This window comes from Mercenaria mercenaria, chromosome 8 (assembly GCF_021730395.1).
Source record: "Mercenaria mercenaria strain notata chromosome 8, MADL_Memer_1, whole genome shotgun sequence".
In the NCBI taxonomy this organism is placed as follows: domain Eukaryota; kingdom Metazoa; phylum Mollusca; class Bivalvia; order Venerida; family Veneridae; genus Mercenaria; species Mercenaria mercenaria.
Window position 1 is genome coordinate 25,594,524 of NC_069368.1, and position 15,817 is coordinate 25,610,340.

At 36.4% G+C, this 15,817-nt stretch overlaps 1 protein-coding gene across 1 annotated transcript in view; it reads left to right on the top strand.

The window, feature by feature from the left end:
* LOC123522826 (clumping factor A-like) overlaps positions 1-15,817 on the top strand; it is a 62,002-nt gene that overhangs the window by 338 nt on the left and 45,847 nt on the right. The window contains exons 2-3 of the mRNA XM_053549577.1: positions 5,216-5,373; positions 6,842-6,959. Coding sequence (XP_053405552.1) covers positions 5,216-5,373; positions 6,842-6,959 — 276 coding nt within the window. The remainder of the gene's footprint in view (positions 1-5,215; positions 5,374-6,841; positions 6,960-15,817) is intronic.

Consider the following 15,817-nt stretch of genomic DNA (forward strand, 5'->3'; position numbering starts at 1 on the left):
ATTTCTTTTGGGTGTTATGTCCTAGATTTTGACATGTTACAAGCTTGACACTGCACAGGAACTTAATAATATCCCAGACTCACCAGTTTCGACGCACATAACAAGCAGCATGGCCGCGCTTTTTCATTCAGTAACATACTTCATTCTATTAGATATTGCATGTACACTAACCTTTTATGCATTGAATCATACCAATAACATCTTATTCTAAACAACTGACTGCCAGAAATCAAATGGTAAACAACAACTAGTGTGATCGGCCATACTTTTTCTAACACACCTATTTCGACGCATCTTACATGATACTTGTTACGAAGCTTTTGATTGGCTTAAATATTTGTGCAATCACTGTAAGTAATGCGCTACACCATAACTGTCATGGATGCTGCAATAAAACTTGACATAAAAGCAGATGCAAGTAGATAATCAATATTAAAGGCCAAATGATAGTAATAAATGGGAAAACATTTAAACATTCATCAACATAAGGGGCTAAGAACATAAATAATCACTTTGCTTTTTTAATACACACTGTCTGATTTTTTTCTTTCATTTTTCTGGACTGCAGTGTTTACAGAGGAATTTGGCACATTTTGTTTTATACAAAACTTTAGATGAACCCAGTGTTCGCAGCCTAGTTGAAAAGAGAAAAAAAACGAAGTGTGTAGTAATGATCGCATTGATATATAATGCGTACACCTTCCAAAACAGTGCATAAAATGTGCGATTACATATGTCACGTGGCAGTGATGTGACCTTGATAGCACCAAAGTCGGCTGCAGACGTACAACAAAATTTCCCGTAACTTTTTTAATCTAAGCTTCCACAGGGACGTTTTTAAAATGGATGAAAATTTGCATTAGTAGAAACATTAAAAATCATGTATGGGGTAAATGTAAGTTGATAAATATCTTCAAATTCCTGAACTTTCCAACCTTTTTATCGGTAAAATTAACCATGATGTTTTCTGTCATTACACCGAGTAACTACGTCATCGGAAACCCCAAGTTAATCGAGAACGAGGTCAAAACAAAAATGGCGTCGAAATAGGTGTGCGTAAAATTACGTGGTGCGACGATAAATAAATTGAAGTTCTATCAATAATTAAGCCAACACATATATAAAAATAGACCTCCTCTATATATATAAAAAAAAACGCTTTATGACAGGTTTATTAAATTTCTAGATGCATATCTAACCTGTATTTATTTCTCTTCTTTTTCCAGCTGTATAATGAAAGAATTTAGCCTGGTTTCTCTATCATGATACTAGGTATACTTAACAAGTTAACATGCGCAAAATGAATGAAACTAAAGAAAATTATTTAACTCAATTTTTAGCTCAACTATATGAAGTATATGGAGACAGCTATCGTAATCAACCCGGTGTTGGCATCCTTCTGCATTCCCACCTTGGTTAAAGTTTTTTTTACACTTTCTTTTTTTTCTCTGGATCTCTGTAATTTACTAGTAAATAGATTTGTTTCTAACTTAAAATAGTTATTTCTCATCATCACCCACATCATATGGAACAAGGGCCATAGCTTTCACACCAATAGTTCATGAATTATTCCCCCATTTTACTTAGAATTTCAGGTTAAAAGTTTTGATGTGCTTTAACTCTATCTTAATTATAACTAAATCAATTTGATTCAGACTGAAAGTAGTTGTTTCACATCATCTCCCAAATCATATGACACAAGGTCCATAACTCTGGTACCAATACTTAATAAATTGTCCCCCCACTTTTACTTAGAAATTTCAGGTAAAAGTTTTGATGCACTTCCACTGTCTCAGTTATTACTTGATGGATTTGATTCAAACTTAAAACAGTTGTTCAACATCATCACTCACATCATATGACACAAGAGCCATAACTCTTGCACCAGTATTTGATGAATTATGCCCCCTTTTACTGAGAACTTGAGGTTAATTTTGATGCATTTTCACTATATCTTAGTAACTACTATATGGATTTGATTGAAACTTGAATTAGTTGTTCCACATCATCACTCGCATCATATGACACAAGGTGTATACAACTCTTGCACCAATATTTTATGAATTATGCCCCCCTTTTTGCTTAAAATTATACTTATTAGCTCACCTGTCACGAAGTGACAAGGTGAGCTTTTGTGATCGCGTGGCATCCATCATCTGTCCGTACGTCCGTCCGTCTTGTCTGTAAACTTTTGCTTGTGACCACTCTAGAGGTCACATTTTTTGTGGGATCTTTATGAAAGTTGGTCAGAATGTTCATCTTGTTTAGTGTTGTGATACACTTTATATTTATCTCTGGTATGTAACTTAATATTTTTGACACAGACTCAAGCTTTTGTGCAATATCTTCATCCACCATTGGAGTCATTAAACACTCCAATTACAGCTCTAGCTTCCTCAGATGTGTCCAGTTTCACTACCCAGCATTGAAATAGTCTAGTGCGCTGTCTCCTGTGACAGCTCTTATTTATTTCATACATATAGCTGCTTCCTACATCCTTCCTCACTATTATAAAACTGTTAACACCGATATAATGGAAGCCCCGGTACCATGAGAAAGGAGTATACCTTGTTTTACATCTTACACTCGTGAAAGATATGATTCAGAAATTAGTCTATTTAAAAGGTTATTTGCTCAAAAATGAATTCAGCAGTACGTAAATGATTTCATAAACACACTAAATGGCTGCCTCTATGATCAGCCATTTTCTTGGATTTCAAACTGAGATATCCTTTTCAATTTCAAAAATTCTTTCAGCGTTATGAAAGGCTTGGGGATGGCTTTCATATAAAATTAACTCATTGTCAGGCATTCCTTGCCCTTTAAGGTATAAAAACACCCGTTACATAGAGTAAAATCCCTATTGGAAATGTCTATTTTATTACTTTTTAGCTTGACTTTTCGAAGAAAAAGTAGAGCTATTGCACTAGCCCCGGTGTCGGCGTCGCCTTTGGTTAAAGTTTTTGATAAAGTTAAATATCTCTGTTACTGTCAAAGCTATTGACTTGAAACTTAAAATAGTTATTTATTATCAAAGTCTACACCAGGAGAAACAATCCCTATAACTTTGTTTGAATTTTGACAGAATTATGCCTCTTTTTAACTTAGAATGTTTGGTTAAAGTTTTTGATAAAGTCAAATATCTCTTTTACTATCAAAGCTATTGACTTGAAACTTAAAATACATATTAACCATCAAAGTCTACACCAGAAGAAACAATCCCCATAACTCTGATTTGAATTTTGACAGAATTATGCCTCTTTTTAACTTAGATTTTTTTTTTAAATATTGATAAGTCAAATATCTCTGTTACTATTAAAGCTTTTGACTTGAAATTCAATATAGTTATATACAATCAAAGTCTGCATCAAGAGACACAATTCCCATAACTCTGGTTTGAACTTTGACAGAATTATGCCCTTTTTTAACTTAGAATTTTTGGTTAAAGTTTTTGATAAAGTCAAATATCTCTGTTACTATCAAAGCTTTTGACTTGAAACTTAAAATACTTATTTACCATCAAAGTCTACACCAGGAGAAACAATATCCATTACTCTGATTTGAATTTTGAGAGAATTATGCCCCTTTTTAAATAAGAATTTTTTGTTAAAAGTCAAATATTTGTTACTTGTTAAAAGTCAAATATCTCTGTTACTGTTAAAGCTTTTGACTTGAAACTCAAAATAGTTATTTACTATCAAAGTCTACACCAGGAGACACAATTCCCTTAAGTCTGTTTGAATTTTGACAGAGTTATGTCCCTTTTAACTTAGAAATTTTTTTACTGGCAAAGCTCTAATTCAGAGTCGAGCACTGAGAAAAGTCGAGCACACTGTCTTACGGACAGCTCTTGTTATAAAATTTTATAGTTATCTCCCTTTATAAATAAAGTGTTTAAAAAGTGGATAATTTCTTTTGATTTCTATATAATTTCTAGTTTTACACTTGCTTTTGATAAATATTGGGATATTTCAACTACCTGAAACAAAAGGCAAGTTTTAAAAGAACGTATAGCTTCAGAATTAATTTATTTTCAATCTATCTTGGTTGCGCAATCAAGACAGACAAAGGGAGGTAATAATGATTTTATGAACTTGCAATTCTAATGAATTTTGGCAAAATATTTACTTGTCAATGCAAATCTTTGACAGCTTAATACAATAGTGCTTATATCATTCCTTAGGCAAAATTTGTTTATTAAATTTATACTTATGCTAAAATTACACTTTGTTTAGGTAACCAGGTTAGGAAAAGTTTAAAAATACTTCTTTTGATAATCTGAATCGTATTAAAAACTCTGTGAACAAAAATAAGTGTAAAATTATCAGTTGTTTAAGTTGACCAAAATCTTAAACTATTTAAGAAAAACTTTATTCCACTTGTATTTATAGCACTTGAGGTTTGAAAAATTTGTGTGGACATAATTTTTTTTCAAATCCTGTACCAATTTGTGCAATTCGTATTTTAACAATGATTCAGTTTAAAGTACTTCTATCAACTTCATTAAAAAGGAAGAATATTATTACATTTATTATGATTACAATGCGTGTAACTTTGACTGAAATTAAGTGTTGGTAGCAGTCGGCATTATAATTAAATTACTACCTATTTACTAATTAATGTACTAACATGCAGTGTCAAGGTGATTTTGTTGTTACTAAATGTAGAATATAAATGGATCAGTAATGAAGTAACTGTTATGAATACGTAATTTTCATTATACTATTAGAAAGAGTTTATGAAGTGAATTCTTCATGAAAAAGAAACCGATAGGGAGTGACCGACCAAGGTTTTTCTTTTCTCAAAGAATTCTCTTCATGACATAGTGTGAAATCTGCGTTTGACCAATCAGAATTGCAGAGTCAGTAGTGTCAGCGCTCTTCAGCTTGTAGAACTGTTCTTCGAAAATTATTGCTTCAGTCACATTGGTCTTCAGGAAAAAGAAGCCACATTTTTTTTTGAAAAATAACTAGCTCTGATTGGTCAAAAAAGTAGGTTGCACACTATATTGAGACTGAAATTCAGTTGTACTCCAGTATTTTTTTATAGGCAGAGAATGCTTTTTCAGTGGTGAAAACTTTACTCTGTTTGGCGGAGCATACCCTATTCACTGGATTTACGGTACTTGTTTGTATTGAAAAATTGCATAGGGACTGACCTGCAGTGTTTTGAATTTCACAAAAGATAATGTTGTTAAAATCTTGATAAATTTAAGGATACTCCAAGAAGTTCTGAAAGATTACAGAAAAAGAGATGTCGAGAGTTCCATAAGCCGACAAGAGAAGACGTCTGGAAGAAAATAACCCCGACAAAATCACCTGGAAAATATGAACAGCTTCGACCTAAACGACTAGTGAATAATTACACAAAAGAGTAAGTTTGAGTGTCTAGAGTGTACATTTCCTGTGAAATTGTTGTATGAGCAGTTCTGCAAGAAAGTAGCAACATAAACAGTACATGGAAGACATGTTGCACTGAATTGCTGCAATGTACAGTCTTGTTTAGACATTACATTGTACATGTACTCTATACTGGCCAGGAAATGTATTTATTGATGTTATTGAATGAAGTGCAACTACTGTAGGATAGAGACCACCCTGGCTCTACAGCACAGGGGCAGCGAAATCTGATTTTGACTTGCTTGTCCGTTTTTATTATCATTTGCTATTTTTTACTTGTCCGTATGATAGTTATATAGTAAATTCTGGTCAAACTTCACTTGTCCGTACAAGCTTTGGGACAACCTGGGCAATACGGACAATTGAATTTGCCGCCCCTGCAGCAGAGGTAATGGGATCGTTCTCTAGACAGGTTTTTTCCGAGACATGAGAAATGGTACAAGTAGCTCCTTTGCTTGGTGCTCAGTATTAAAAGGAAACTGGCTTCTATTCTCTCATACCCAGTGCTGATGGATTCTGCAGGAATGAGGTATCAAGAGTAATTTATATCAATTGTAGAACTTGCTTCACAATTGACCTAAAATTTACTAAAATTAGTATAAACTAAAAGTTTTGTAATATTTAAAGTTAAGTTATTTTAACTTTTGAATAACAACCACCTGCAAAATGTAGACCACTCGTAGGGTTTTCCGAAGCGTGATCTCAGTTAGCTGTGCAAGGTGCTTGAATTATCCAGGGTTTTGAGTGATCCCAATATGGAATATACAAGTTAAGGAGCAAACAGTTATATCAATTGCTCCAGTATGTGTAGGTGGTCAAGTCATCGCTGCTGAAGTGAACAATTTTAATGTAGTACAGACTTGTTCTCAGAAAGTAATTAACAGCTTTGCCATTTGAACAGAGATGGAGGACAAGGAATTTCAGACATTATTACATACTCGTTTCTATTCCCCGTTAAGTTGCACTAGTACCGGAAACGTCAATATTTTTCCATATACTGACTCCTGAATTTCATATCGGGTGCGTGACTTAATTCAGTGTGTGTTGTTGCACTATTTTCTTCTATTTAGTTCAGTATTGTCAATCCTATTCAGGCTATTGAACAAATTTATGGTACTTACATTATATTTGTACGTGTAGATGAGTATGTAATAAAAAGGTTATTATCTTTGCATCAGGAAATATGCGCTCGTTCTTCAGCGGAAGAATATTGCGTTCCTAAAGTCGCGCAATATTTTCGCTGAAGAACTCGTGCATATTTCCCGATACAAAGCTAATAACCTATAATTATGTCGCTACAGTCAGATCAGCCAAGAGATAATATTGAAATTGGCAACTTTTTGAATTATGTTCCTGTGCTAATTATGTTATGTACTTGAAAATAAAGAAGGATATATTGTATATGATAAAAAATATGTACAAGATTGGTTTATATATTTTAGAAATAACCGTTACAATTATGACCCAAATGAAACCAGTGGTGATGAGTCAATGGAAGATTTCCTTGATGACAGTGTATCAGAACAGTCTAGCTCTGAAGATGCAAGAAAAAGATCAAAGGTATTCATCACATGAATATAATTTTGCTTTCTATACCTGTGAATTACTATTACTGTGTGTTATGGATAAGGAAATTTCACTCAAAATATGTTCTGCAGTATCGCAAACCAGGCTTTCCTTATCTGGGCCTTTGCAGTGGTAGATTGATTTTTTGTTGGGTTTACCATTATTTTGGTGAAAAGTCATGCAACCACCAATTTACGGCAGATTTAAATGCACCTGTATTATATTTTGAATAGGTAGGTGAAAAATGGTTTTCACTAAAAAAGTCAGTTTGTTTTGTCAATTTTCAACTTGTTTCCATGTCTTGGAAATCTTGTTAAGGATATTTATGAAACTTGGCTGGAATTTTCATCTCATAGTGACATGATAAACCCATGCCAGCTCAGGTTAAAGTTTTAACTAAAATTCATGCATTTTAGTCCTGATTTTGGGTCCAGGCTGTATCTTCAAAACCCCTTAAAGGATATTAATGAAACAGGTGGGATGTGCATCTTTTTGAGACAACATATAGAATCCATGTTCCAGTTGCATGAGCTCAAAGTCAAGGTCACAGCTGAAGGGGAAACATTTCAGCCTTGGATTCTTGGTCATGTTCATACGTTTGTAAGCCATGAAAATATATTTACTCACTTCCAAAATGGGCTTTTTATGATTATTTTAATTTGTGTATAGCATCCATCTGCCTGAAGCAGACATACTGGCTGCCTTGGCTGTGTAAAGAATCAATGTTCATGTTGCCCAACCAAAAATCAAGGTCATTACAGGCAGTGAAGGTCAAGTATTTGAGCATGTTTCAGTATTGCACCGTTTACTGGAATTTTGTACTGCACAAAGCTTAACATAACATTACAAATAAAACCACTAACTTCAAACTACTTGACCACTGTAGCTGACTGGTGAAGGTTGCTGACTTTTGCATCATTTGCCATTCATTGCTGTGGGTTCATTTTTTTTTTTTTTTTTGATTTAACGTCGCACCGACACATGATAGCCAACACATGATAGGTCGTATGGCGACTTTCCAGCTTTAATGGTGGAGGAAGACCCCAGGTGCCCCTCCATGCATTATTTCATCATGAGCGGGCACCTGGGTAGAACCACCGACCTTCCGTAAGCCAGCTGGATGGCTTCCTCACATGAAGAATTCAATGCCCTGAGTGAGGCTCGAACCCACACTGATGAGGGGCAGGTGATTTGAAGTCAGCGGCCTTAAACACTCCGCCACAGAGGCCCCTGCTGTGGGTTCAAAATAGTGCTGGGGTTGTAGGAATCTTTCACGTGAGGGAGCCATCCAGTTGGCTGACAGGCCAGTGGATCGACCAGGTGCCTGCCTGTGATGAATATACTGTGAGTAAAGCGCAGAGACACCTGGGGGCTTCTTCCACCATCAAAAGCTGGAAATTCACCATATGACCTAAAGCCATGTTGGTGTGACATTAAACTGCTATCCCCCTCCCCTAAAAAAGAAATAGTTACTTCATACTACATGACTTTTTAGCTCACCTGTCACATAGTGACAAGGTGAGCTTTTGTGATCACCATTCGTCCGTCGTTTGTCCAAGCGTCCGTCAACAATTTCTTGTCTGCACGATAGTGGTTTCATTTATGATTTTATTTTAATCAAACTTGCACACAACTTGTATCACCATAAGATCTCGGTTCCTTTCTTGAACTGGCCAGATCCCATTATGGGTACCAGAGTTATGGCCCCTGAAACGGCCAAAATTAGCTATTTTGACCTTTTCTGCACAATAGCAGCTTTGTTTATGATTTGATTTTTACCAAACTTGCACACAACTTGTATCACCATAAGATCTTGGTTTCTTTCTTGAACTGGCCAGATTCCATTATGGGTTCCAGAGTTATGGCCCCTGAAAGGACCAGAATTAGCTATTTTGCCCTTGTCTGCACAATAGCAGCTTCATTTAAGATTTGAATTTAATCAGACTTGCACAAAACTTGTGTTGCCATAAGATCTCAGATCCTTTGTTGAACCGGCCAGATCCCCTAATGGGTTCCAGAGTTATGGCCCCTGAAAGGGCCAAAATTAGCTATTTTGACCTTGTCTGCACAATAGCAACTTTATTTATAATTTGATTTTAACCAAACTTGCACACAACTTGTATCACCACAAGATCTTGGTTCCTTTCTTAAACTGGCCAGGTTCCATCATGGGTTCCAGAGTTATGGCCCCTTAAATGTCCAAAATTTGCTATTTTGGCTTTTGCAGCCATATAGAGACTTCATTTATGGTTTTATTTGATACAAACTTCCAAAATATCTTCAACAACAATAAATCTTGGATTCCATGACAAATCAGATCCAACCATAGTTTCCAGAGTTATTTTATATCTGATTAACTCCCCTGATTGTAGGATTTTTTTGTAAATCCTTTTCCAGTGTTTTCAAGCATAATTCAACTTTTATATCCCAGGATTATCCGACACATTTGGTGACAATATTGCATTAACATCTTGAAATAAACACAGGCACATGGCGGCCTTTGATGTAGGATGAAAGGAAGCTCTGTTTGACAGCTAAATGTTGTGATGTATGTGATGTAATTTGACGACAAAGTCACAAGTTTACATGCATACAAATACTTCATATTGTGTTTAAAAATGAAGCCTTTTAATTTCTACTAAACAGAGACTAAAAACAACAAGTATGATTTCAAGCTCGACAGCTGATCAAAGTCATCTTTGTCTACACAGACCTGTATTCAAGGATGGGATGGGAGAGGCCTATGTCGCTCCCCTGCCCCTGGTGGCCTGAGAAATGACCTTTATTGACCATTCTAAGTTTTGACCAAAAAAATAATGCACCAGAACCCACCATTACACACTTAAAAAGTTCCTGGATCCTCGGTCTTATATACCTATCACCAAATGTATGGTTTTAGCTCGACTATTCGAAGAATAGGGGAGCTATCCTACTCGCCCCGTCATTGGCGTGAGCGTGAGCGTTAGCATGAGCGTCACACAAATGTTAAAGTTTGCGTACCACCCCAAATATTTTCAAAGTCCATTGAGATATTGCTTTCATATTTTGCATACTTGTTTACCATCATGACCCCAGTCTGTAAAAAAGAGGAGGCAACTCTATCAAACATTTTGACTGAATTATGGCCCCTTTTCGACTTAGAATAAATGTTAAAGTTTGCTTACCACCCCAAATATTTTCAAAGTCCATTGAGAAATTGCTTTCTATTTGCATACTTGTTTACCATCATGACCCCAGTCTGTAAAAGGGAGGAGGCAACGATATCAAGCATGTTGACTGAATTATGTCCCCTTTTCGACTTAGAATAAATGTTAAAGTTTGCATACCACCCCAAAAACTTTCAAAGTCCATTGAGATATTGCTTTCATATTTTGCATACTTGTTTACCATCATGACCCCAGTCTGTGAAAAGGAGGAGGCAACTCTATCAAGCATTTTGACTGAATTATGGCCCCTTTTCGACTTAGAATATGCTTATAGTAATGTTAAAGTTTTACTCATTGCTTATATTATACTATCAAGCACTGAGAATAGTCGAGCGCGCTGTCCACTGACAGCTCTTGTTATACTCATGCATCCATCAATTCCTGTGTCCAGATTAATGATATTGGGTACTCGGAATTTAGACAAAACATGTAACAGTTGCCACCATTTCATTCCTAGCAAGGATGTAACAGAGGCCACCATTTTGTTCCCATCAGAAGATTTCATTCCGGTTACAAGATATAACAGAGGCCACCATTTCATTTCTATCATTAGAAAAAAAATTTAAAACAGGCCACTATTACATTCATACCAGGGGAAGGACGGTGAAAATTTTTCAGTACCAACCTCTTTCCCCACCCCCATCACCACAAAGTTGAACAGCTTTGGAGGTCTGCAGTGAGGTCATTATAAACCTTCAGTCTCTACCAGTGTCCAGATAAATGACATTTGAATACTCAAAACTCATAGCAGAGGCCACCCTTTCATTCCTGTCAAAAGATGTAACAGAGGCCACCCTCTCATTCCTATCAAAAGATATAACAGAGGCTACCCTCTCATTCCTATCAAAAGATATAACAGAGGCCACCCTCTCATTCCTATCAAAAGATGTAACAGAGGCTACCCTCTCATTCCTATCAAAAGATGTAACAGAGGCCACCCTCTCATTCCTATCAAAAGATGTAACAGAGGCTACCCTCTCATTCCTATCAAAAGATGTAACAGAGGCCACCATTTCATTCCTGTGAAAAGATGTAACAGAGACTACCCTCTCATTCCTATCAAAAGATGTAACAGAGGCCACCATTTCATTCCTGTTAAAAGATGTAACAGAGGCCACTATTTCATTCGTATATTTCTAACATTTCCAGGGGGGAGAACAGCGAACATTCTTCCTTACCTATCTCTCCCCATCCCCACCTCACCACCAACAGGTTGGATATCTTTGGGGGTTGGCAGTGAGGTCATTATAAACCTTCTGAATACTCAAAACTTAGACCAAAAAATGCACCAGAGGCCACCATTTCATACACAAAGGGTCTGACAGTGCATCTGTAGTGAGAACAACTGTCCTGTACATGTATAAGGTTTTAGGGAATGAGGGGTTGGAGTGTTGAGATATTTGGTGCATTCTTAGTCTATATATCCACAGTCGTGTCATTCAGTTTTACAAAAATTTTGACTGAGTATGAAATGTATGTTCTGGTTAAAAAACGTCTGCATGCAAGCATGTGCAAGTTTGTGCTCTGTGAAATTATTAGTAGAATTAAAAAAAAAATCCCTACCTACCTACCCACTCCTAAAAACCTGGGTTGGAGCACTACAAACAAACAATTTTTAGCTTGACTATTCAAAGAATAGTCTAGCCTAGCTATTCTACTCACCCTGGCGTCGGCGTCACACCTTGGTTTAGTTTTTGCATACATACAGCTATCATTTAAAGGCATATAGCTTAGAAACTTATTTTTTCTTTTTTTAGGTCAATTACCAACCTCACTGGGTCAAGTTCCATAACTCTGACATGTATTTTGAGCAAATTATGCCCCCTTTTGGACTTAGAAAATTTTGGTTGAAGTTTTACATGCAAGTTACTATCTCCAAAACTAATGCAGATATTGAATTGAAACTTCACATGTGTCTTCGGGGTTATAAAACTAGGTGATAGCACCAAGTCCCATAACTCTGACCTTCATTTTTGGCCAATTTATGCCCCCTTTTGGACTAAGAAATCGTGGTTAAAGTTTTGCGTGCAAGTACATGCAGCTAGTACTAAAAGGCATGTAGATTTGAAACTTATTTTTTCTTTTTAGCTCACCTGAGCACAAAGTGCTCAAGGTGAGCTTTTCTGATCGCCCTGTGTCCGTCGTCGTCCGTCTGTTGTCAACAATTTGACTGTTAACACTATAGAGGTCACAGTTTTGGCCTAATCTTAATATAACTTGGTAAGAATGTTACCCTCATAAAAATCTTGGGACGAGTTCAATATTGGGTCATCTGGGGTCAAAAACTAGGTCACCAGGTCAAATCAAAGGAAAAGCTTGTTAACACTCTAGAAGTCACAATTTTGGCCCAAACTTAATGAAACCTGGTCAGAATGTAACCCTCAATAAAATCTTGGATGAGTTAGATATTGGGTGATCTGGGGTCAGAAACTAGGTCACCGGGTCAAATCAAAGGAAAAGCTTGATAACACTCTAGAGGTCACAATTTTGGCCAAATCAAAGGAAAAGCTTGTAAAAACTGTAGAGGCCACATTTATGACTGTATCTTCATGAAACTTGGTAAGAATGTAACTCATGATGATCTCAAAGTCCAATTTGAATCTGGATCATATAGGGTAAACAAGAGGGCCATGATGGCCCTATATCGCTCACCTGTTATCATTGCACTTGAGGACAAGAAGGTCCTCAGAAAAAATATCTAAGTCCAAAGGACAGGAACAACAAAGCGAAGAAATTTAACCAAAAAGAAAAAAAATTCTTACAAGGTACAGATATGTCAGAATACACCTACAAATCGGAGGTACCATCCATGTTGTACCACAGAAAAGTGGTCTCAGTTTTTCCCTATGGCCAATAATAAAAAAGTTACTAAAAATAAGCTATTTATAGTAACGTAAAAGGGAAGTAATTAAAAAAAAAATATTGTAAGTGAACAAAAGAAGAATTTGCCAAATAAATCTGTTGACATATTAAATGAAAGTCAGTATCTTCATTAGTTATGGAGATATACCCATTTAAATTTGAAATAAAGGGAGGTCATTTAACATAAAATCAGTTCATAGTTATCTACCCTAATTGTCTCAATCCAACTAATCAGATATGAAATAACTCTGGAACCTACTATTGGATCTGATTTGTCATAGAATCCAAGATTTATTGTTGTTGAAGATATTTTGGAAGTTTGTATCAAATAAAACCATAAATGAAGTCTCTATATGGCTGCAAAAGCCAAAATAGCAAATTTTGGACCTTTAAGGGGCCATAACTCTGGAACCCATGATGGAATCTGGCCAGCTGAAGAAAGGAACCAAGATCTTGTGGTGTCATACAAGTTGTGTGCAACTTTGGTTAAAATCAAATCATAAATGAAGCTGCTATTGTGCAGACAAGGTCAAAATAGCTAATTTTGGCCCTTTCAGGGGCCATAACTCTGGAACCCATTATGGGATCTAGCTGATTCAAGAAAGGAACTGAGATCTTATGGTGATACAAGTTTTGTGCAAGTTTGATTAAATTCAAATCATAAATGAAGCTGCTATTGTGCAGACAAGGTCAAAATAGCTAATTCTGGCCCTTTCAGGGGCCATCACTCTGGAACCCATAATGGAATCTCACCAGTTCAAGAAAGGAACCAAGATCTTATGGTGGTACAAGTTGTGTGCAAGTTTGGTTAAAATAAAATCATAAATGAAGCTGCTATTGTGCAGACAAGGTCAAAATAGCTAATTCTGGCCTTTTCAGGGGCCATAACTCTGGAACCCATAATGGAATCTGGCCAGTTCAAGAAAGGAACCAAGATCTTATGGTGATACAAGTTGTGTGCCAGTTTGGTAAAAATCAAATCATAAATAAAGCTGCTATTGTGCAGACAAGGTCAAAATAGCTAATTTTGGCCCTTTCAGGGGCCATAACTCTGGAACCCATAATGGGATCTGGCCAGTTCAAGAAAGGAACCGTGATCTTATGGTGATACAAGTTGTGTGCAAGTTTGGTTAAAATAAAATCATAAATGAAACCACTATCGTGCAGACAAGAAATTGTTGACGCACGCACGCACGCACGGACTGACGACGGACGACGGACGAAGGGTGATCACAAAAGCTCACCTTGTCGCTATGTGACAGGTGAGCTAAAAACTAGGTCACCAGGTCAAATCAAAGGAAAAGCTAATTAACTCTCTAGAGGCCACATTTATGACCATATCTTAATGAAACTTGGTCAGAATGTTAATCTTGATGATCTATAGGTCATGTTCAAATCTGGGTCATATGGGGTCAAAAACTAGGTCACCAGGTCAGATCAAAGGAAAAGCATATTTACACTCTAGAGGCCACATTTATGACTGTATCTTCATGAAACTTAGTCAGAATGTTAGTCTTGATGATCTTTAGGTCAAGTTCGAATCTTGGTCATGTGGGGTCAAAAACTAGGTCACCAGGTCAAATCAAAGGAAAAGCTAGTTAACACCCTAGAGGCCACATTTATGACTGTACCTTTATGAAACTTAGTCAGAATGTTGATCTTGATGGTCTTTAGGTCAAGTTCGAATCTGGGTCATATGGGGTCAAAAACTAGGTCACCAGGTCAAATCAAAGGAAAAGTTAGTTAACACTTCAGAGGCCACATTTATGACCATATCTTAATGAAACTATCTTGATGATCTTTAGGTCAATAGGTTAGGTGAGCGATACAGGGCCTTCATGACCCTCTTGTTTTAGATCAATTACCAACCTCACTGTGTCAAGTCCCATTACTCTGACATGTATTTTGGGCAAATTATGCCCCCTTTTGGACTTAGAAAATTCTGGTTAAAGCTTTACATGCAAGTTACTATCTCTAAAACTAATACAGATATTGAATTGAAACTCACATGTGCCTTCAGGGTTGATAACAGCAAGTCCTATAACTCTGATATGCATTTTAGTCAAATTATGTCCCCTTTTGAACTTAAAACTCTTTTGATATTTAACCTTTTTGGGTAATATTTTCCTGCTTCTGGGACAATATTTCGAATAGTCGAGCTTGAATGTCTTACGGACAGCTCTTGTTTAATTTAAGCCTCATTCATATGAGTGCTGTCGTTTTGTAACAGTTTGCTTAAAGGACCATTTCTTCATGGACGCTTTCAATAAAAGATGTTTTAAAACAGTTTTGAGAATGTATTTTGGTGTATTTACTTTTCTGGGGTTTCATGTTGTCTATGAATATCGATGTACTGTTTTGGTAGGCAGACCATTATTATCTTGTATAAACCTTTCAGGTAATATTTCATAGGGTAACATACCTTTCCGGCCTTACATGTACCATTGTTCCACTTCCTACACCTAAAGTCTGTCCCATCCCATCGGTTAACATTAACTTGGATGCACGGTGACAAAACTGGAGCAGCTATCAGTAAAGTAAATAGCGTTAGTTAAACTACAAAAAAGTCACCCTCGAGAATTTCAAGGATTTTTCTCTAAGTACCCGAATTGCTAAATGAATGCCACATATATTTTTCCAACGGCAGCTCACTGTTGTAAAAAATCGGCCGCCATTGGCGTTTACTCTCTAAAAAGTAGGAGAACATGAATGTTCACGTGAATTACTTGGGGAGCCACTCAAAATGGGTTTAAAAATGCATAATCGTCGTTTTGTATTGAAATA